The sequence below is a fragment of the Artemia franciscana genome, chromosome 17, assembly GCF_032884065.1.
Source record: "Artemia franciscana chromosome 17, ASM3288406v1, whole genome shotgun sequence".
Lineage (NCBI taxonomy): Eukaryota > Metazoa > Arthropoda > Branchiopoda > Anostraca > Artemiidae > Artemia > Artemia franciscana.
Window position 1 is genome coordinate 11,192,038 of NC_088879.1, and position 22,018 is coordinate 11,214,055.

Consider the following 22,018-nt stretch of genomic DNA (forward strand, 5'->3'; position numbering starts at 1 on the left):
TTTTTTTTCGTGTTTTTTATATTTCTTTGACGACAGCTCTTAGTTTTATAACCAAAAAATTTGTTCAGGTTGTATTTTGTGAACTGTCTTAAGAAAACTCCTCATTAACTCCTTATATTTTCCATGATGAAAAGGTAGCCTTTTCAACTATTTAAGTAGTTAAATCATTTAAAAAATCAATTATTTGCTTAACTAATTTCACCAATTAAATACAAATTAATCAGATTTATATTAGATTAGGTTATAACAGTTTAACAGTCGATTATTTTATTGTTCCTATTCATCAAATACTTTTAAATTACCAGCTTTTCATTTCATTTTACTGTCATTCAGGCAAATTTTGTGGTCCTCAATAGCAGACAAAATGTGCCATATTTGCCAAAATGGCTTGATTTACTGAAGTGTAAGTTAAATTCAGGTTCTCTACCAGTACTGTACAATAGCATAAAAAAATACAATTTATCAGAACAAACATTTACCATAGCACATAAAAAGGCCTACATTAGAACCATGAGTGGCAATGTTGCCAACATACAAACAGGGAAATATATGAAGGCAAGGGATCTTCTTCACAATATGACTTTCAAAATGTGGCTGAAATTGGACTTTTGACCCCAAATCCAAAAATACTACACTTTTGCGTGCATTCCTGACTCATATGAGAAGCAATTAAAATATTCTCTCAGGGGTTAGATTTAGAAATATCAACCAAAATGAAATGTCTTGCAATGCCTAAGCATATGTGTTTTCAAGCATTTCCTAAATTTCACCTGAGGCCTCCTGACTAATCTAAGAAAAATTCTTTGCTTCAGAACAAGGATGGGCTGATATTTTTCTGTAGGATGGGAGACTAATTATTTTGCTGAAAAGTATTTGTGAAACCAAAACTAGAGCTTGGAATCGGGCTTTATCTTTACATTAAATAATGGATAAATTTTAAATCGAGAATATTCAAGAAACAGCAACAAATTTTCAAAGACACTAAGGTTAAAAACAAGAAAGAAATGTAGCATCAATAAAAACTTACATCACAGCGGCCAAACATCCCCCCCCCCCCTAATGCTTCTTAGTCTAACCTAAAGGATTACATTTGAATATAATCTTAGTATGTTTATTGATTTGGATCTAATTCTGTCCAGAAAGGACAGAGTAAAAACAAGAAAACAAAAAGAGCAACAGAAAGTAAAACATACTTTGACAACCACAAACACAGGATAAACAGACATGATCAAAGATGGAAAGACCCTTGGCATTCAGTAGGAAAACCACAAACACCAAACACCCTTCTCAATAGCCTCAAATGGGGTAGCCAAAACTTAAGAAGAAGTAAAATCCAAATAAATGAAGGCTTAAGAAGGCCAAGAGCCCCATTCATTTTTAGTAAGCTCCTTTTTCATTATAAGTTCCCCCTCAACTTTGAATCACATAGGGTGTGTGATTTCCCTCATGGTTTCCTAGGCGTTTTGTGTAATTTGCCAGCTTTTGCCTTTCTTAAAATTAGTTACTTATAATTATGTGTTTTAGTTGCAAATTTTATATTATAATATCAAATATAATCATTATTTGCAAAATAATTTATATAATAGATTATCAACAATTTATGATAAAACAATTAAAATTGTGTTTCATCATCATATATTATTTTATATAATTTAACTTTATATCTTACCCTACATGTATATTACAATTATACAATATTCAAATTAATATCATGCATATGGCTTAAAAACAAGTTAACTCCAAAAAGCAGACAGACTTTGTGCAACAAGAAGTTAACTCTTAACCTTCTTCTTAGGCTTATTATCTCAATATGCACATTGATATGAGGCTAAAAGAACTGAAAGGTAATTATTATCCTAAATATAATTAGCTTAAAAACCAGTTAACTCTAACTAGTAGATTGACTTGGTGCAAAACAAGCTGAATCTTAATCTGTTTCTTAACCTTAATCTAGGAAGAGCTTCTGTCGAAAGTTCACATGGATGACAGACTTCTTGAAGTAGAAAAAAATCTTAATTAATCTTAATCATTTGCCCTAATCTAGGGAACTTCTGCTTGATGGACAGACTTGATGCAGCAAATAGCTTAATCTTCATCATGAGTCCTAATCTAGGGGAACTTCTGGTAAAAGTTTACATTTCAGACAGATTTGATGCCACAATGAGCTCCATCCCTTAATTAATCTGCCTCTTAGTCTAGGTAAACTTAAAAACTCATGTGAAATGTCAAAATGTAAGGAACCCAGGGTTCCCACCATCTGTGAGTTAATCCTTGGAACTCATCTTGCTTGCTTAGCCTTTGCACAAACTACTTTACTTACAACTGGATTAAACTACCAACAGACTGAAAGGATCTTTATTTAGCCCCTTCTATGAGTAGATTTCGTGCATGGTTTTTACCCCATTCCTACTGTGTTGTAGTTGGCCACGAGTAAGCATTGCAGACAGATTTGTTGCAACAATGAGTTCAATCTAAATTAATCCTAATCAGCCACTAAACCCAAGAAAACCTAATGGTTCATGTACAATGTGAAAATGTAAAGAGCCTAGTTTGTTTCCCACCATGTGTGTGTTATATCCTTGGAGTTTACCTTCCTTGCTTACCATTTGCACAAATTAATGTGTTTACAACTGGAGTAAACCACTAACAGACTGAAAGATTTTCAATGGGCAGCCTCTTCTATGAATGGACTTTGTGCATGGTTTTTACCCTATTCATACTATGCTGCAGGAGGTCACAAGTATGCACTAGTACTGTCTGTTAAAAACAAAAGTTTGGAAAAGAAAATGACACCATTTGTTTTAATTCTGTTTCTGTTTGTTTGCTTTTTTTTTGTTTTTTCATGAAAAACATCTTGTGTTTTCAAATATTCTGTTTTTCCAAATTACTGTGTGAAAGAAATTTTCAAAAATAAATCCACAACCCAAGCTAGTAAATAAAGTTGTTTCAAAGTTTTAGCCCCTATTTCTCCAATACCTTTAAAGTTTGAAAGACTAAGAAAATATGTTCTGACTTGGAAAAGTTTGACCTAGGATTTGTCTTGTATTATAGGAAGCACCATACCAAGGTATAGCTTAAGAGAAGAGATTCTAGACCAAATTCTCTTGTTTCCATATTTAAGATACATAATAAGAGCCTCTTTTAGGCTTTATATATGCATAATAATCATAAACATCACACTCAGTTCTATATATGAAAATAAATGGTAAACAACAAACTTGATAGATGAATAAAGAAATTACCATACCTTGGTAAACAAAGCCAAAGGTTCATACATGCTAACCTGCACAGGTTTACCACTGAAATGGAATTCCACAACTTTCTGAGGGTCCACATAAGTAATTGGATCATCATTTTCTAAAATAGAACATAATATTTATATATGTACAGACATGTGTTTGGTTCTCTAATCATGCATAAGCAAAATCATCACATTATTCTTTAGTTTTAAGTCATGAGGCATCAAATTAGCAATTTCAATTGAAATATGAAATTCTGGCATTAATTCAATTCTCTCCTTCCTGAAAATATTCCTGGGCTTCATCCAGGACCTAGCACATTGTCAGCTTGTATATATTTGATTCTCTAATTGTTCATTAGCATAATCATCACATTATTCTTTATTTGTAAATCATGAGGTGTCAAAATGGCAATTTTAATTGAATCAAGAAATTCTGGTGTGAATTCAATTCCTCATTCTTGTTAATGCAACAAAAAATTATCCATTTTTTTCTTCTTGCCAGAGTATTTTGAGCCCTTTCCTTTCATTTAGGATTTGTTGTGATGCTTCTCATTGCATGTCCTCTAGCCACAGATCTTGTTGTGCTTGTTGTAGACATTTTTCCATGCCTTTATTTAGCTGTTCAGATTCATTCAAAACAACTTGTAATTTCACATGACATCATAGATACAAAAAAAAACTTGTTTTCCAGCCTTTCTCTTAGCATTAAGTTTCTGCTTTAATTAAACTGTTATATAATTCAATAACAACCAGGAGTGTTATAGATACTGAAAACGATATAGCCACTCCCAGGGAAAAAATTATATAACTTTTACACTTTTTGAATGTGTATAAATGTGAGGGAACTCATGTAATTTTCCTCGGATGAATTCAATTCCTCTTTTCAGCTTACCTTTCATAGACACCAAAATAACTTCATTCCATTCCACAGTGTTTAACAAATTCATCTGTGAATTCATTTCCCTTTTCCTGTGTATCTTTGCTAATACTAAAATAAAATGTTTCTTCATTCTATGGTGAAAAACAGCAATTTCAATTTTAGTTAAGTAATTCTTGTATAATTCATTTTTTCCTTCCTGTTCATCCTTCACAGGCTCATTCATACTAAACTAAAATGTTCCTTCATTCCATACTTTGTCATCTAACAGCAGATTTCATTGTGAAGCATTTTCCTCTGTAATTCAATGTGATTGTGATTTTTCCAGTTTTTTGTTCCAAGCCTTTTCCTTTAGCTGCTCAAAGTCATTTGTCATGTTGTGTAATTTTACATAAATCCTAGATACAAAAACAAAGTCATATATATATATATATATATATATATATATATATATATATATATATATATATATATATATATATATATATATATATATATATATATGCATTCACACACATATATTTATACACACTGGGTACCAGAAGCTGCCTTGGAAAGCAAGCCTTTGTTTGTCTCATTCTATAGTTGTTGTTTTTCTGTTTGTATTAAAACTGAGAAGAATGTTTAGGAATATCATAAATTATTTGGCAATTATAATAAAAACAGGTAGGACATTTTTATGTTATACTATTTTCATTTACAGAATCCAAAACCACTTTCTGAGACAGTCAAAGGCCAAAACATCAACCAAGCCATGTCTTAAGGTCCAATCTAGTTGAGGGAGGCAAAAAACTAGCCAATAGGCCTGCAAAGTGGACCAGCCTTTTGGTTTAGTTAGATTAAATTCCTTCCCCTCTGCCCATTATTTATGCTAAAGTTTTACTTTTTATTTCAGAAGCTAAAACCAATGACCAAAGAGCAATTCGGTAGAAACTAAAGCATTTGATAATGCTTAAGAATAAAGGGCTCATTTAAATATGTTTTCTTTAAACAATGAAGTTGTTTGTAAAGGGTGTCTCAAAAAGGACAATGATTTGAATCTACTATAAACCCATTTTATTTATTTGACAGAAGCAAACAAAACAAACATCCTTTCAAGAGTTACTGAGATTATTCATAAAACACAAAATTGTGTATACAGCCCCCTTTTACAAGTTCTACAAGTAGGCTACTTATTCTGTCCATGGAATGAACCATCACTTGCTCAACTTTTCAGGTGTAGCAACATCAGCTTTGTAGATGAATTGTTGAGTTTCATGTCTGATTTCCAAGAGATGTGTGTTTTTTTTTTTTGTAAATTTGTCACTTAGTGAGGCACCATTGGAGAAGGTCATATTTGATTTTTGTTCACTCACCCCCATACATGCCTTCCTCTGAAACATCCTGCTTTAGCTTTAACCACAAAAGGACTTGCATTGTGTATGATTAGAGATCCATAGTATTTTTGTAAATTTGTCACTTAGTGAGGCACCACTGGAAAAGGTCATATTTGATTTTTGTTCACTCACCCCCATACATGCCTTCCTCTGAAACATCCTGCTTTAGCTTTAACCACAAAAGGACTTGCATTGTGTATGATTAGAGATCCATAGTAACCTCTTCAAAAACCCTCACCATTAACTTATCAGTGCTAAGACATGCAGGCATAGTTTCTTATTTGAACTGGACTGTACAAGGATTCAAACTGTATTATAGATGAGCCAAACTGGATTGGTGACCAGAATTTTCAAACAAGGCATTCTTTTTTAGACTCATTTATAATTCAAGATACAATTGACAAAGTAACATGTCTTAAGATACTTGCTTACTGTAATAGTTACATTCTAAAATACTTTCAGAAATGCACTTTTTGAACTTTAGCATGAGGAAGAATTGCTGCAAACAACTTTTAGTAACTTGTTTATAAAATTAAAACACATACAAAAAATTAATGTTTCTTAAAAAAAAAAAAAAAAAAAAAAAAAAAAAGGATACAGCATTAGACTTTACAGTCCCTACCGGCGGTGCTGATCTCCGTTTCTTGGCCCTTCAGCCAGGAAGTACAATGGGGGGGGGGGGGGGGGGGGGTTGGTGGCCAACCATCCTGTGCTTTTTGCACACCCTTCCTGTTTACCTTCCCCAGATTTCTCCAGGTACCCATTTAAAGCTGGGTCGACTCTGGCTAAGCTTACAGAGTCATGCCACTGACTCCCGTCCCAAACCGAACAATTGGGTACACTGGGATTTGAACCCGTGTCCTTTCAGACAAAGGATACCAAATCCAGCACACCAACTGACTCGGCAAGAACAGCTCATGATCTTACACTAAAATAAATCATGAATGACTTTCTTTTTTAAAGTTCTGTAATTCATTTTTGTGATTTTTTTTTCTGTAAGTGTTAGTTCCAAAGTTTAAATTTAATGCCCAATGGTTTTTTTTTTTTACATTTGGAAGGTTGATTTTAAATTCTGCTGCAAATTACAAGATTCCAAAAATTGTTGATAAAAACCTTTGTTACTGAACACTTATTGTTCTGCAAGCTAATCAAAATTATTAGCAACAATTTGAAAAGAAGAAACCAACAGATAATTGTACAAAAGCTTGTAGACTCAAGAGAAGACTGTACTTCTCTGGTAAATGTTTTGCATTATCTCTATTTTAAAATGTGTGGCTTTATCATAGTCAACATAGTGTAAGTGAGTTCAAAGAGTCAATATTGAACAGAACATGTTACCAAACCAATACCCCAAGGTAATCATAAAGCCTCATATGTCATTAAATAGAAATTTCATAATGCTTTTCTTGCTAAATTGGTTGAAAGGGCTGCAATACCTCTTAAGTGCAGCTACAGAGGTGGGGCCCTAAATTATGCAAATAGCATACACAAAGAAGAAGCTTTACAGACATATTTAAGTAAGTTTGAATATTTTCCAAATTGCTGACAACATAGTCAGACAAGAATTTGTAATCTGTATTATTAGATGAGCAGCTTCAGAGCCTTGAGGTCCATTCTATCTCAAGCAACCACTTATAGTGACAGACCTAATTACTCATCACATGATGCAGCAATTCCAAAGAGAGAAAATACCTTTGCAGAAAATTCTCTCCCATGTGTTAATAGCAATTCTATTTTAATTTTAAGAGTATTAGAAAATTCCCCTCACCAAGCAAATGTTTTTAATGATTAAGTTGGGTTTTATGCAAACTTTCTATTTTTCCCTTAAGTTTATCCCAGCCCCAATCTTCATATCTTTTCAGCCTTGTATTTACAGCACAATGGAGGTGTATAAATACCAATCAATCAAAGAAACCTCTTTGAGCAATGTAGCCTCCTAAGTGAATCCTGCTAAGAAATTTCTATTTGGCTAACATACCTTACCTTAAATCACCCTTGCTAGGAATATGAACAAATGCATTGTATGGCAGCTAGTGATGATGGAGTGTAGAACATCTGCTATATTGCATTGAGTGAGCCATGAATTTTTGAAACACCATGGCCCCATTACTTTATGAAAATTTAATGAAAATTAAGGACAAAAACTGATCCAAAATAAAAAAAACAGCAAACCTTTAAATATAGCCTAAGGCTATTCATGGCTCCATTGTAAGAGGAGTGGGATTTAATTACATTCAGCCTACAATGATTACTACAGTTGGAAAGACTTGAATAGAGAACTGAACAGTATATTTTTGGTAAAATTATAGCAGTTCATATAACTGGCTTACTAATAAAGTGAATATATCACTCTATGCCCTTTTTAGTGTTCTTTACAAATTAACAATAACTTTTACCATAAATTCAAATCTAAGCACTTTTTGAGCTCATAAAAGCAACAAAGTTTCCAAAATTTTGAATGTTCATAAAACTGATATACCAATAAAGTGAACATACCACTTGATGCCTTTTTTATGTTCTTTACAAATATAATAATTGCTTCTACTGAAGAAGCACTTTTGAGCTTTTGAAAATGACAAATTTTCAATTAAAGTGTGAGTTATTGCTTGTTTTCTACAAAATAATAGGTCAATGTTCCTATTATCTGAACAATTGTTTAGGGTCATGAAACTATTGTTAATAAATGCATTTTGACTTTTTGAACATCTTTTCTCTCTTGCAAAACTACTGCAAACTAACCATTATGGAGTTATTATATATTTGCACATTAGGGGGGGGGGAGGGTAAAGCATAGCATATATTAAATATAGCAATTGTTAGTTTACATATTTAATATATGCTATGTTTTACCCCCCCCCCCCCCCAATGTGCAAATATATAGCCCAAATTTGTTTTTAAACTATTACAGATTCGCAATTTCAAATATCCAATCAACAAAAATGGAAATAATTGCAATTCTATACATGTAAATACAAGGCTAGGCTATTTGGGCTGGAATAACTCCATAACAGTGAGTTTGTGGTAGTTTTGTAAGAGAGAAAAGATCTTCAAAAAGTCAAAATGTATCTATTAACAGTAGTTTCATGACCCTAAAACAATTGTTCAGGTAATAGGAACATTGACCAAATAATACTGTTTTCTCAGAGACCTCTTCTTCCATTGTTTTTTAAAAATATTGCTACATATTCTCAGTGCTAAAATTATTCATAATAAAGTTAGTTTAGGTTATTTGAATTTATGGAAGAAGCAATTATTATATTGGTAAAGAACAAAAAAGGCATCAAATGATAGCCTATATTCACTTTATTGGTAAGCCAGTTAGGCTATATGAACTGCTATAAAATTTACCATGTTTTCTTCAAATGGATTTCTGTGGTGTACCAAAAATTTACCTTTTTTTAAGGTTGGCATTAATTCTGGTGCTTATACCTATTTCTCATAAAGATAATTTGAAACAAAAAAAAAAAACAAAATCAGCAATATCATTAAGCTATAGCCTAGCCAAGGGCTAGGTCCATATCCAGCTTCCATTATGGAAAAAAGCTGGGAAACGTTTTGAAAATAGCAGCAATTATACTCAGAAATATCATCAAAAGTTCCATGTAGTGGCTTATTCATCTTTTAGCTAGCAAATCAATTGAGAAAAGAACAGGGGAAGAAGTATGTAGGATTGCTTGGGTAATGAACTTACCATTGTTGGACATATTCTCCTTACTATGTGAAACAACATGACAGTGAATTCCCTTCACTGTTTTAAACACTTTGTCACAGTCATCATATGGACAATGATATGGAGGTTTTGTGGCCTTCACATTTTCTAAAAACTCTTGCAGGCTAAATCCTTGAGAGCTAACCATGTTCTCTAAATTCTGCTCCAATTATAAATGCCAAATTAGCTGTTTATACTATAGTGATCATATTTAGCATAGGCTAGCCTATTTGTTTTGCCTGTTTATTTTGAAAATTTTGTTCTACTTCTTCTTTAATCAGTATCAATTTTAAATAGAAATGGAGACCATAAAGGTTTTGGAACTTTTTGCCGGCTTAGGAGGATTTCATATTGCTGTGAACAGTGAGCTCCATTATATTTTTGCTAGTTATGTGATACCCTAGTTATGTGATAGTTTGCTAGTTATTATACTTCTGAGATTCGATTAAAAATAAAAACCAAATTTAACAGTCACTTTTCTATTTTCAACTGACTTCTTCATCTCTCTTAATAAAAATAATAGGTAGCGTTAAATATGCTTAAAAGTATACTTCGAAGACCTTCCCACAAATTCTCCAATGCTTTTAAAATTTCTATTTAACCTTAAGGTGAATCATAATTCATTGTACAGTGAAAATTCGAAATAATCTTAGAGCACCATAATCCATTGTGATTCAATAATGTTATTGCTGTTCTTTTAACATCACTGGATTTTGTGAATAACTTAGAATCATATTATATTAGATTAATAAAACTTCGGTAAATTTTTCGCAGTTCACATAATTGGCTTACCAATAAAGTGAACATACCACTCGATGCCTTTTTCTATGTTCTTTACGAATATTATAGTTGCTTCTACTGCAAATTTTTTAGTTTGCACTTTCTGAGCTCTTAAAAATGACAAATTTTCGATTAAAGTATGAGTTATTGGTCATTTTCAACAAATAATACTACGTTTTCTCAGCGCCAAAAGTATTTATAATAAGGTTAGGTTAGGTCAAAAGTCCTTAAATTGGAATTTGCGGTAGAAGCAATTATTATATTCGTAAAGAGCATAAGAAAAGGCATCAAGTGGTATGTTCACTTTAATGGTAAGCCAATTATATGAACTGCGAAAATTTTACTGAAACTTCTTGGCTACTAAGGTCATAATTTCAGCCCTGCAATACATATCTACAGTTAGGTTCAAACTTTGGGCCCGTATTACCAAACTGAGATCAAGCCTACTGTGCAACAACAAGACTAATAACATTATATCTATTTAAAATTCAGTATCATTTGGAATTGTTCATTTGGAAGGATTTTCTTTTAAAATGACACTGAATCAACAATTTGTCAAAGGATCCCTTTGCATTAGTATGATCTTGGAATGGCCTTAAAAAGTAGTAAATTTTATAGAAACATACAAATAGTAGAAAAGCTAAAGTTTAGGATGTTTTTTTTAAGTTTGGAAGGATAGAAATATAAGTCTTTGAATTAATGCTAGAATATTGGAATGAGAGGCAATGACAGTGGCCAATAAGAGTTCTGAAACTTCAGTGCTTTGAAAGCCTTAAGAAGATTTGTTGATTGTTTTCCAGAGGAGTTGAATACGAACAATTTAATGTATTTACTTGACTGACCATATAGAAAACAATTAGCTGTACAATAAGGTGGATCAATATTTCTTTCTAAAGATGAAATGGAACAATAGGTTTGTTTTATTAAGGAAGCGTCATTTTAATTCATAGCTTACTTTCTAATTTTAACTAAAGAATGACGTAAATATTAACCAACTAAAGAGGACTAGTAAAGTTTTTTTTTTTTTTTTAAGGATTCCTTCCCTACTAGAAAATAATATAAAAGACGAGAAATACGTTACAAAAAAAGGATAGGAACTGACACATGATAGTAAATATTTGTTGTTTTTAAAACAAATCCAATACGGATATGTGAATCCAAAATAATTGGACGTTTATTAGTATTTGTATTAAAACGTTCTTGTTTTTATTAAATTTCACTGGCTTAATCAAAAGTTTTAGCCGTTGTTAAATTTTCGTTACAATTTGAGCATGAATGGAATGCTGGGTGGTCTTAGAAACTATTTACCAAAATTAATATCATTTCAACGTCTTTTGGGTGTGATTTTTGGGTGACGGCTTTTGATTTCTAATAAAAATGGTGGCTCTAGATTAGGGCTCCCTTGGTCCTGGGACTTGTGGGTGTAAATTTTGGCCTGTTTCAAGAAAACTTATGTGGCTCGTTTTTTAGCACCACCTTTAGAAAAACAAATTTTTTTTGTAATTTACTTTGCACCTTTTCTCTCCAAGAGTCAAAAGTTTCTTGGCCGTTTTCTGAAAAACTTCAAAGCCCCTTCAAACCCCCTTCCACCCCAACAAAATTTTGAGTCCTTTAATCCAGAGAACAATACCTGGAAGTTTCAGGGTATTTGGGAAAAATCTTTTGTGGCTTATTTTAGGTGGTACGTGCCTTAGTACCACCTTAGTATTATTATCATTGTCATTATTATTAATATTTGTATTATGTTCCCTTTGGCTTAATATTTTACCGATATAATTTTCAAACTTATCGGAAAAAAAACAGCTTGGAGGCATGTTTTTTTGGTCTTGTGCTCCCCGCCTATGTGTTTTATTTGTATTAGGATCTTTGTGACTCAGGGACTTGCAGTCATAAGTTTCAAGCCGTTTACAGAAAATGTTTTTGGGCTGTTTTCAGGGCCCGTTTTCGAGAGCCTTGTGGCTTTAACTTAATTTTCTGTGAATTAGGGTTACTGGCTCAATAACTAATATATGTCAGTTTTAATTAGGGTGCATTAGCTATATTGGGCCCTGCAATACAGCTATGCTTCTTAATTACTTTTTGTAATTTGTCCCCTTTTTAGATCAAAAAGATGCCAATATTCAAGTTGTTAAATCATTTGAAATAAATGTAAATGCAGTGAAGACGTATCAAGAAAATTTTGGATATGATGTCATTTCAAATAGAAATATTCTCTCTCTTTCTACTGAAGAGTTAATTCGACAAAATGTTAATGCTATATTCATGAGCCCACCCTGTCAGCCCTTCACTCGGTAAGATCTGAATGTTTTTGGGAGCATTAGCTTCGTTTCTCATCGAATCGCAAATTTGCAAATTAGTTTCTTAGCCACTGGAATCATTTTTTTTTCTTTTTTAATTAAACAATATGATTTTAATGAGAACTATCGTTATTACTAGGCAGTATTATATTGTCACGTCTTCAAGAATATAGTTGTAATTTTTATTATTGCTTTGAAGTACTAAAACTCATAAATTGTTATTGATTAATTTAGGCATTAATTTCTGCTACTAGCCAAAGCCTAATTAAATAGAATGCCTGCCTCTTCTGCAGGAGGCTGCGGGTTCTAATCCTGACGAAGACCAATCTTTGATTATAAATTTTCTTGGTATAAGCAGTGATCTTTTTTTCTTTTTTCAGATGTCATGTCCTTCTAAATAGTTTTCTTAGTATAGCCCTATTTTCTGCCCCTCGGGATCTATAGCAATTGTCTCTAAGGACATTTTTAATGCTTCATGTTGCAATTTTTCTATTATTTGCATGTTGCTTATTATTCGTATTGTATTATTTACATACAGAATTCTGGGAAGAACGTTTCTTTTCTTCTTTTTTGTATAGTTGTGCACTTTAAAAGTAACCGATCTAATAGGCCTTACTGCCTGTTCTTGGATATGTAACCAAGGGAAATTTTCAAGCGCTCATGAAAATCTGATTCATTTTCTTTGTTTAAAGATTCTTTAACTTTCTTTCTGTTCCAAAACTAAGGACATTAGGATTTCTAAATATATAGTTGTTGAATTTGAATAATGCTCAATTTAGCACTATAAGTATTGAAATACGTATTAGAAAAAACGTATTGCTTGCTTAGGACACAGGTCTTCCCATGATGGCAACAATGGGGGACAAAGGTGAACAAGGGTGAAGAAAACAATGGTGCCTCTCAACTACCACCTTTCCTGTGCTTTGAATCGAAGATTTTCTAGGGAGGACCTTGGCAGTACAGCATCCTTCTGGAGAAAACATCCAAGCACCACTCATTACCGTCCTCGTCTTAGTCTTCCAGGAGGGACCCAACATCGATCATCATGGGGTAGCTAGAAAGTGACAAGCTAAGCTTTCCCGTCCTTAAACCATATAAAGATACAATATAGAACCTCACAAGTCGTTCCAGAAAACATCCAAACAACCACTCTTTACCATCCTCGTCTTAGCCTTCCAGGAGGGACCCAACATCGATCATCATGGGGTAGTTGGAAAGCGACAAGTTACAGTTTCCCGTCCTTAAACCATATAAAGATACTAGACAGAACTTCATAAGTCGTGCCAGAAACTCTATTGTTGTGATTTTATAAGGAAAATACATGCGATTAAGTTAAATATTTTAGTATTCTTAAGTAATAGAATTAATGTTTTCCAAAAATTCTTTTAATGGATTGAGCAAGATCTCAATTTAATTTATTCACAAAATCTGGAAAGGAAGGCTAGTGCTAAGCCTGGGATTGCCACAATAATTGGTTACATTACTTGAGAGGCAACGGTATGCATTCTATTTTGTCTATTGTTGCATCCGTACTAAACTTTGTGGTTAGTTCTGACGACATGCGGTTATTCAAATGCGCTGAAGTTGGATAATTTTATCTTCAATGACAAATAGCAGACTTAACCTAGAGAGAAATTTATAGAAAACCAAAATCATCATAATATTAATATCGAAAAATTAACAGCGTGTTAGAAAACATCAAGTAGTTATTCCAAAACTGAAAAACAACACAAGAATAGATGTTTAATCACGAAAGCCTCGGAGAAAGTACCTGAAGAGTATCCTAACCGAAATTAAATGTAGATAATGAGTAATTTTTCCTAGTCACAGACAGAACAGGAGGGGGATCACTTTTCCCCTGTCTAATGTACAAACTCTTTTATTCTTTTCATCTGTTTCTTTTTGTGTAAAAAATCACTAAATAAATTGAAGTTTGAAACCATTTCCCTCCTAACAATCCCTAAAATAAATTCCTGTTTTGATATCTGAGCAGATATTGCTTCTTGAACTGTTATAAGTGACTAATTATAAAACTATTACAATTATTACAACACTATTATAAGTATTAAATTATTATAAGTGACTTTAGTACTAAAACAGAATGGGTATATATACACTTCAGGCTATACAGCCAGTAGATTCTTACCAGAATAATCCTTTTGTCACTTTAGTCATTAAAGTAAAAGCGTTTGGTACAACCATCTGTCTGCAGATTGACAAGTGATGTATTTTTGGCTGATAGCCATGTACGAAGAGGGGGCAGGATAAGAACAAAACCTACACTTCTTTGCAGAGGAAGGGACTTACAAATCTGAATCGGTTTTATATAGGGGGTTAATATTTATTTGAAAAAGTTGTTTGGAGTGTTCATTAGCTTGTCTTTCAATTTTTCTAATTTTAAAATAACGTTTACTATATATTTGAAATGTCTAATAAAAGGTTCTCAGGCATATTGGATCTGTCCTGAATATCTACACCAAACTAAAAAGAGAGGTTCTCTTTCTTTATGACAAGAGACTTTCATAACATTTTGACAGTTTGAACCTATTTCCCTCCTAACGATCCCTAAAATAAATTCTAAAAAACCCTCCTAAAAAAATTCCTGTTTTAATATCTGAGAAAATATTGCTTCTTAAACTAATAAATACAATGTTTGGTTTTAATTTTTCAATACTAATTCCGGCATTTCTTTTTTAGCCTTGGGAAAAAGCTGGACGTCAATGATGACAGATGTAACGCTTTTCACCATGTTCTCAAACTTTTGCCACGAACTCCCAACATTCAGTATCTGTTAATAGAAAACGTTTACGGTTTTGAATCCTCAAAAATGAGAGAAAATATGTTGGAAATCCTTCAGAGCAGCGGCTTCTATACTATTGAGTTTCTATTGAGCCCCACTGATTTTGGAGTGCCCAATTCAAGATTGAGATACTATCTTCTTGCAAGAAAGAATAAAAAATTTACTTTTTGTAAACATGATCCTCCTTCAATAGTAAGTACCAAAGAGTAGGGAAAACTATGTTTGTTTTCTTTTTTTTTTCAGTATGATCATAAACAGGGTTGGATAATCAGGGAAAAACTATAGTGACTCATACTCTGCAAACAATATTGACTTCTTATGCTACCATATTTGAGACATTATACACACAGTCAGAAGGATTGTCCAGCAAGTTGACTATTCGCTAATTATTATTTAAGTATATTTGCTCAAAGTCAATACGGTTGATTTTAGGGTGTTGTGTTGAGACTAATTGACAAAACAGTAAACTAAACAATATCATTAGATGCAAAGCATTTCTTTCCTTTTTTTTACAAATTTATATTGATTGCCAAATGGCAATTACCTGCAAAAAAATGATATTGCCCCAAAATCTTGGGACAATTGCTGAAAATCCTATGCATCCACTATAGGTTTTGGTGTATGTAAAGGTTTGGCCTGGGTCTTGGTCTAGGATGTATGAGTCCGTCCCACCATGTAATTAAATTAAAGTTACGCAGTAACCATCTTAGAAATGTCCTATTCCTTTTTGTGAACTAACAAAATGTTAGACGGAAATAGGCGAAAAAAAAGACAAAAACTGACGAAAAAGTCATGAAAGCAAAATAGAAAAGATGAGTTTAATAAAAACCCAGAAGAAGAAGAAGAAACAACAGTAAATAAACAGAAAATAATATTAATTTTTATAAAATTAGTAGAATATAGTTATAATATCGAAATGTGCCAGTTTTTGGCTGATGTAACATATAGTACTGAATTCTCAATATTTAAATTGATTTTAGAGCTCCTAACTCAAACTGAGGTATTATCTTGTTGCAAAAAAAGAATTAAAAATAACTTTAAAGAGAATTGGAGACTGATGAAAGGTGAAACTCAAATTTTTCTCTTGGAAAAAATAAACAACTCGATCAAGTGTTACCCAACCATATTAAATAGGTTATGAAAAGATGAGTAAAATTCGAAATGTACTTAGTTTGTTATCGTTTTTTTATCTTTGCTTTAGGTTGGGCCGAAAGTAATAGAGCCGCTGTTGCCAAAACACATTAAGCGTATTTTTTTTGGTTTTTCCGTTATCCGTTAGGGCAGGGGCTCGAGTTGGGTTTCACTGCTTATTTGTTTGAAACGGGATCAGATACGTGACTCTGTAAACTCAGCCAGAGTAGACTCAGCTTTAAATGGGTATCTGGAGAAATCTAGAAAGTTAACCTGGAAGGGTGTGCGATAACATAGGATAGCTGGCCCCTAACCCCCCCCCCCCATTGTACTCCTGGCTGAAGAGCTATGAATCAGACATATACACAGCCGGTAGGGACAGTAAAGTCCAATTCCGTGTTCTTTTTTTTGTTTTTAATGTATCTCCACTCTGCTTAATTATACTACTTTTATTTCAGATTTTGAAGTTATAGTAACATCAGTAAAAACATCATTTTGACTTTCAAAAATTCTTTGATCGATATCGTATTGACAAATTATTCCTCTATACTATAAGATGCTGCCGCTACTCCTAGCGGCTAAATTCAGCACCGATCCTCCTCAAGCCATTGCTGTTGAGAATGCTCCTCTTCTGCTCTGCCCGACTCAAAACTTTACTCTGTGTATCCTCCCTGAGTTTCTGTTTCTTTATCATAACCTCTCCCCACTCTGTTTGCGGAGAATCTGCTTTTTCTTTAGACCCGCAGTATACGTATATATGCGAACAGTAGCGAAAAGTTGCTTCTGAAAAGACACAGATTAAAAAGCTCGGAAAAGGGTTTCCCTCTGTGTGTCACAATAAGAGTTTCAGCTGCTTCTTGGCATTCAGTCAGATCACAGCATATGTAATGCACTATTTACCGTTTGTTACTGTTTCTATATACCTATACTGTGTTAGACCCAGATGGAGCCAAAACCACGGTCTTTGGAAATCTATATCCGTAGATGTGACCTAGCCATCTTAACCTTCTTTCATTAGAATGTGAGATCGGACCATGTTTTTCGTAATGATCATTTTTAATGTAAAATGACTCAAAATATTACCCAAGACGATCCTTAGACTATTCCCCTTGAAAACGTCTAACAATATTTTTTTTTTCTTAAAGAGTCATACGTGGCTACCGTCGTTATCTTGGCTTCAATATTCTAATCTTAGGTTGAAAATACATTAGAAATAATCCTGTCCATGGATTATTCTTTATGGTTGATTGTGTATGGCTATGCTGTTTGACCTATGTGATTGTATGGATGAGTAGGGTTAAGGCCTCATTCAAGTGCTGGTCTATATTAATCACTAATTTAGGAAAACAGTCTTCCTTTTCTCCTTCTGTCTCTTTTTTTTTTTTTTTTTTTTTTTTTTTTTTTTTTTTTTTTTTTTTTTTTTTTTTTTTTTTTTTTTTTTTTTTTTTTTTGGTTTGTGCTGTTGCATTGGTGATTTCTCTTTTCATGATATAGCAAAATAACCGCATCCTCTGATGTGTAACCTGCCTGTTTTGAAGTGTGCTTCTGCTGTAACTTTTTCCAGGGGCTATAATCACCGTCATACACATTCCATCGATAATGAAAATTCTTCTAAAATCAATTAGATATCTCCCATATATAAAAGGACAATAATGGGCAAAACTTAAAAAGATATATATCTAAATAGAAAAAAATTGAATTATCGTGATCTTTTTTTTTGCAAAACATGAATAAGCACAACTAAGTGATGCAAAACAAAGTAAGTTGTCTAAAAATTTTCTTTGCATTTAAACATAAAGAAAAATATTGTAAAATTTACTTTTTAACATCATATTAATCTTTACTTTTAAAGTAGTTTTTTTTGTTACTCAATGAAATGCCAATATAAAATAATATCCCGACTTTGAAATTTAGAAACAAATTTCAATCCTTGGTTGATTTTTTTTTTATTATTATTATTTAAGCTGGGGTTGTAACCCGTATGAATGGGCACAAGGTACTGTCATTTTTGGTGCGTATCCTACTTATTACCAATGGGGATTAGTAATAAGTTATCTTTAATTAAATATGCATAAATTAATTTTAAATTTGTTTGATTTCCTGCTTTTTTTTTTTTTTTCATTTTCATTTGAATTAGTAATATTTGAAATTTAAAGTGGAAGTAGCTGATAGAACAATAGTTTTATATAGTTTTATAATATTAAATATAATATTGTAAGATTTTGCAAAAAAAAAAAGAAAAATACTAACAAAAAATTTAACGCTTTCACATAGCCTTGCGCAGGAAAAAAACACTTTAACCGTAAAATATTTTTAAGAAATATTGAAGTGTAGAAACGTTGATAACATACCCGCGCATGCTCATTTGAAGGGTGAATTATAGGCAAAAGTTACTGAAGAGATGTCAAACTGAGTTAATTTTTTGATAACCGATGTTTTGGTGGTGCGCTCGTCTGTCTTCAGTTTCTTCAAAAAGAAAAATTTAAGAATATTGCTTGTTAAGAGCCAGCTTATTCAAAAGGTTCAATATTTATTAAGAGACCCAACAGAATAATAACTTATGAAATAATCATAAATTTTCTTCCGCTGACTTATCCGTTTAAACCTATGATTTTTTAATAGGTATTGTGTAATAGCAGGAATTAGTCGTTTGAATAAATTAACGTACAATAAACAGCACAATACCGTCTTAAATATACATCACCATCATCATGAATAGCTTCAAGGGCCTAATATCGACATCTTATTTTACATTGCAAGATAAGCCCTTTGGACATCTGTACTATATCCCTTTCGCGTGTATGCAGGAAATTGTCTTTTTTTTCTCCCTGCCACGGTATTCTTCATAGTTTCTTACACTTTTCGCATAATTCATCTATTGCGTATTTTTTCAAATTTATATTTATTGGAAATTCTGTTTATATCTAATTCTTTTCCAGCTCAAAGAATTTACCTATTGCACCTGTGGTGGCATATCCCTTCATGAGCAAAGCAGTATTTGCTCCAATTGCCAAAGGGAAGTAAATACAAAGATCTCGTCCTTGGTGCAGCAAAATACTGGCAATATGAAGCAAAGCTTTCTAGTAAATACTAGCAAACTGCACAGCTATTTAGACGAAAAAACTGACATTGAACAATATGCAGTGCCTGATAAAATTCTCCTGCGCTATGGAAACATTTTGGATCTAAGAACATTCCAGGATAGCTCAAGCTGTTGTTTTACCAAGGGTAGGGATGAAGCCAAATTCATATTCTATAAAGGGTTTGTTTTATACTTGTGCCCCAAAAAAGGGTAAGGCTATATAGCCAACACTGTTAATGTGCATTTGTGGCTCTAACAGTCCTTTACTTGGTTTATTATCGATCGACAGCATAAAACCTTAACTCCATTAACAGAGGTACGGGTGACTGACATGGCCTAAATCGACCCACCCCCATCCTCCCAGGTAAATAGTAACAAATCGCCATTTCTCTAATTTTGATCCCCTAAGGAATTAACCTTTATACACAGGAGGGAGCTGAAATATGAGAAAAAAAACCGAATCCCTGTTAATAAATTTCCTGTCGGGTGGGGTTCATTCCAAGAAATCTTTCGTGTGAACTTAATTGAAAGTACCAGACGCTTTTTAAGGAATATCGTACATTATGAAATTCTATTATGTAAATATTCTTAAATCTAAGCAAAAAAATTGATTCTTCTTTTCGTGACAGGATTTAGATCAACGCTCTTCTTGATAGCCTAATACACTCAATCAAGCGCTTCGAGCTAGCAAATTGCAAACTCTTGTCGAAAGTAGCAAAAATTCTTTAAAAAAGATAATTTTGAAAACTGTACACATTGAAAAATATGTTTTTTTTTGTTATTACTCCAAATACCTAAAATTCAGCAAATTTTCTCCTAGAAATTGGTTTGTGAATGTGAGTTTGTTCTTGTATTTTCTTCCCTTGGCAGTGATCGAACAGGACCAGTTGTCATAGAATAGTGGAATACGGCTTATTCCGGAGGAAATTTAAAGCTATATTTTTTAAGAAAAGAAATCGTGCCACAGAACGAAAGGGCTTATTTGGACAAATTTTTCTCTCTCTTTCTCCCCCCCCCTCTCTCTCTCTCTCTCTTTCTCTTTCTCTTTCTTACAATCCAACGGTTCGTGGAAACAAACTGTAGTAAGGAGCGACCCGGCTCAATAGTAATCGAAACTCTAAAAAACGGAATTTTGACACCACTAGTTACATCAAAAGAATCGTATTGTAATACTGATTTAAATATATAGGTTTCATCAAGTTTAGTCTTACCCATCAAAAGTTACGAGCCTGAGAAAATTTGGCTTATTTTAGAAAATAGGGGGAAACACCCCTTGAAAGTGATAGAATCTTAACGAAAATCACACCTTCAGATTCAGCGAATCAGAGAACCATACAGATGAAGTTTCAAGCTCCTATCTACAAAAATGTGGAATTTTGTATTTTTTGCCACAAGACAGATCATGGATGCGTGTTTATTTGTTTTTTTTTCTTTTTCCCAGGGGCCACTGTTTTGAAAAGTAGACTTGAGAGAAAGAGTCAAACTTTAGCGTAAAGAGTGGGGCATTGAGGAGGGAACAGCCCCTTTCATATACGGAGTAATTTCTGTTCGTTTTAAGTTTTAATGTCGCTCTTTGGTTTCAGTTAAAAAAAAGCTTGTTTTTATTATTTAATCAAGATAGCGGCGAAGATGCTGATGAACTGTATGAGTTTTATAGGTTTCTTTGTTGGAAAGAAGTTACAAATCTGAAGTCAAAATCTTACAAATATTGACAAAACCGCGTTTCAAAACCACGGTTCTGGTTTGAAGCACTTCTTATTTCGAAGAAGTTTATGGAAATAATATAGGGAATAATTATGGAAGCTCAGGGAATAGTCAAGAAATTTTTTTTCCAGGAGTAATCGTAACGATCCAGTGACCCTAGAATGTCGCGAGAGGGTTCATTCTGACAGAAATCAAAAGTTCTAGCGCCCTTTTTAAGTGACCCGAAAAATTGGAGGGTACCTAGGCCCTCTCCAACGCTCATTTTCCCCCAAAGTCACCGGAACAAAATTCTGAGATAGCCCTTTTATTCAGCATAGTCTAAAAACCTAAAAACTATGTCTTTGGGGACGACTTACTTCCCCAAAGTCCCCGTGGGAGAGGCTGCAAGTTACAAATTTTGACCAGTGTTTACATATTGTAAACGTTTACATATATAATGTTTACATATAGTAATGGTTATTGGGAAGGGTACAGACGTTTTCAGGGGATTTTTTTCGGTTGGGGTGGGGAGGGTTGAGGGTTATGTGGGGGAACTTTCCATGGAGGAATTTGTCGTGGGGAAGAGAATTTCCATGAAGGGGGCGCAGGATTTTCTAGCATTTAAAAAAAAATGAAAAAATAAATATGAAAAAAAAATTTCAACTGAAAGTAAGAAGCAGCATTAAAACTTAAAACGAACAGAAATTATTCCGCATATGAGGGGTTCACCTCCTCCTAATACCTCGATGTTTATGCTAAAGTGTTTTTAGTAATTTCAACTATTTATTCTACGGCCTTTGTGATTCAGGGGGTCATTCTTAAGGAATTGGGACAAAATTTAAGCTTTAGTGTAAAGAGCAAGGTATTGACAAGGGGACAAACCCCCTTGTATACGCAGTAAAAACATACGACTGTAGAAGTTCGTTACGTAAGTTAATTCGTAATTTACGTATATTTTTATTAGTAAAAACGTTAGTAAAACATTAAGTGTTCTAGTTGCCATTTTTAAGTAACAAAAAATTGGAGGGCCTCCTCTTCTGCT

The 22,018-nt window shown here is 33.1% G+C and overlaps 2 protein-coding genes across 3 annotated transcripts in view; one reads left to right on the forward strand and one right to left on the reverse strand.

The window, feature by feature from the left end:
* The window catches only part of LOC136037838 (bromodomain-containing protein 1-like), a gene marked incomplete at its 3' end in the record, with an annotated part of 88,423 nt that overhangs the window by 53,196 nt on the left and 13,209 nt on the right, over positions 1 to 22,018 (reverse strand). The window contains 2 exon segments of one of the 2 annotated variants that reach the window (XM_065720682.1): positions 3,248 to 3,357; positions 9,186 to 9,474. Coding sequence (XP_065576754.1) covers positions 3,248 to 3,357; positions 9,186 to 9,351 — 276 coding nt within the window. 2 annotated transcript variants of the gene reach the window in all.
* The window catches only part of LOC136037839 (tRNA (cytosine(38)-C(5))-methyltransferase-like), a 40,450-nt gene continuing 27,917 nt past the window's right edge, over positions 9,486 to 22,018 (forward strand). The window contains exons 1-4 of the mRNA XM_065720685.1: positions 9,486 to 9,566; positions 12,085 to 12,274; positions 14,978 to 15,272; positions 19,151 to 19,439. Of these exons, the coding sequence (XP_065576757.1) occupies positions 9,503 to 9,566; positions 12,085 to 12,274; positions 14,978 to 15,272; positions 19,151 to 19,439 (838 nt within the window). The 5' untranslated portion in view covers positions 9,486 to 9,502. The remainder of the gene's footprint in view (positions 9,567 to 12,084; positions 12,275 to 14,977; positions 15,273 to 19,150; positions 19,440 to 22,018) is intronic.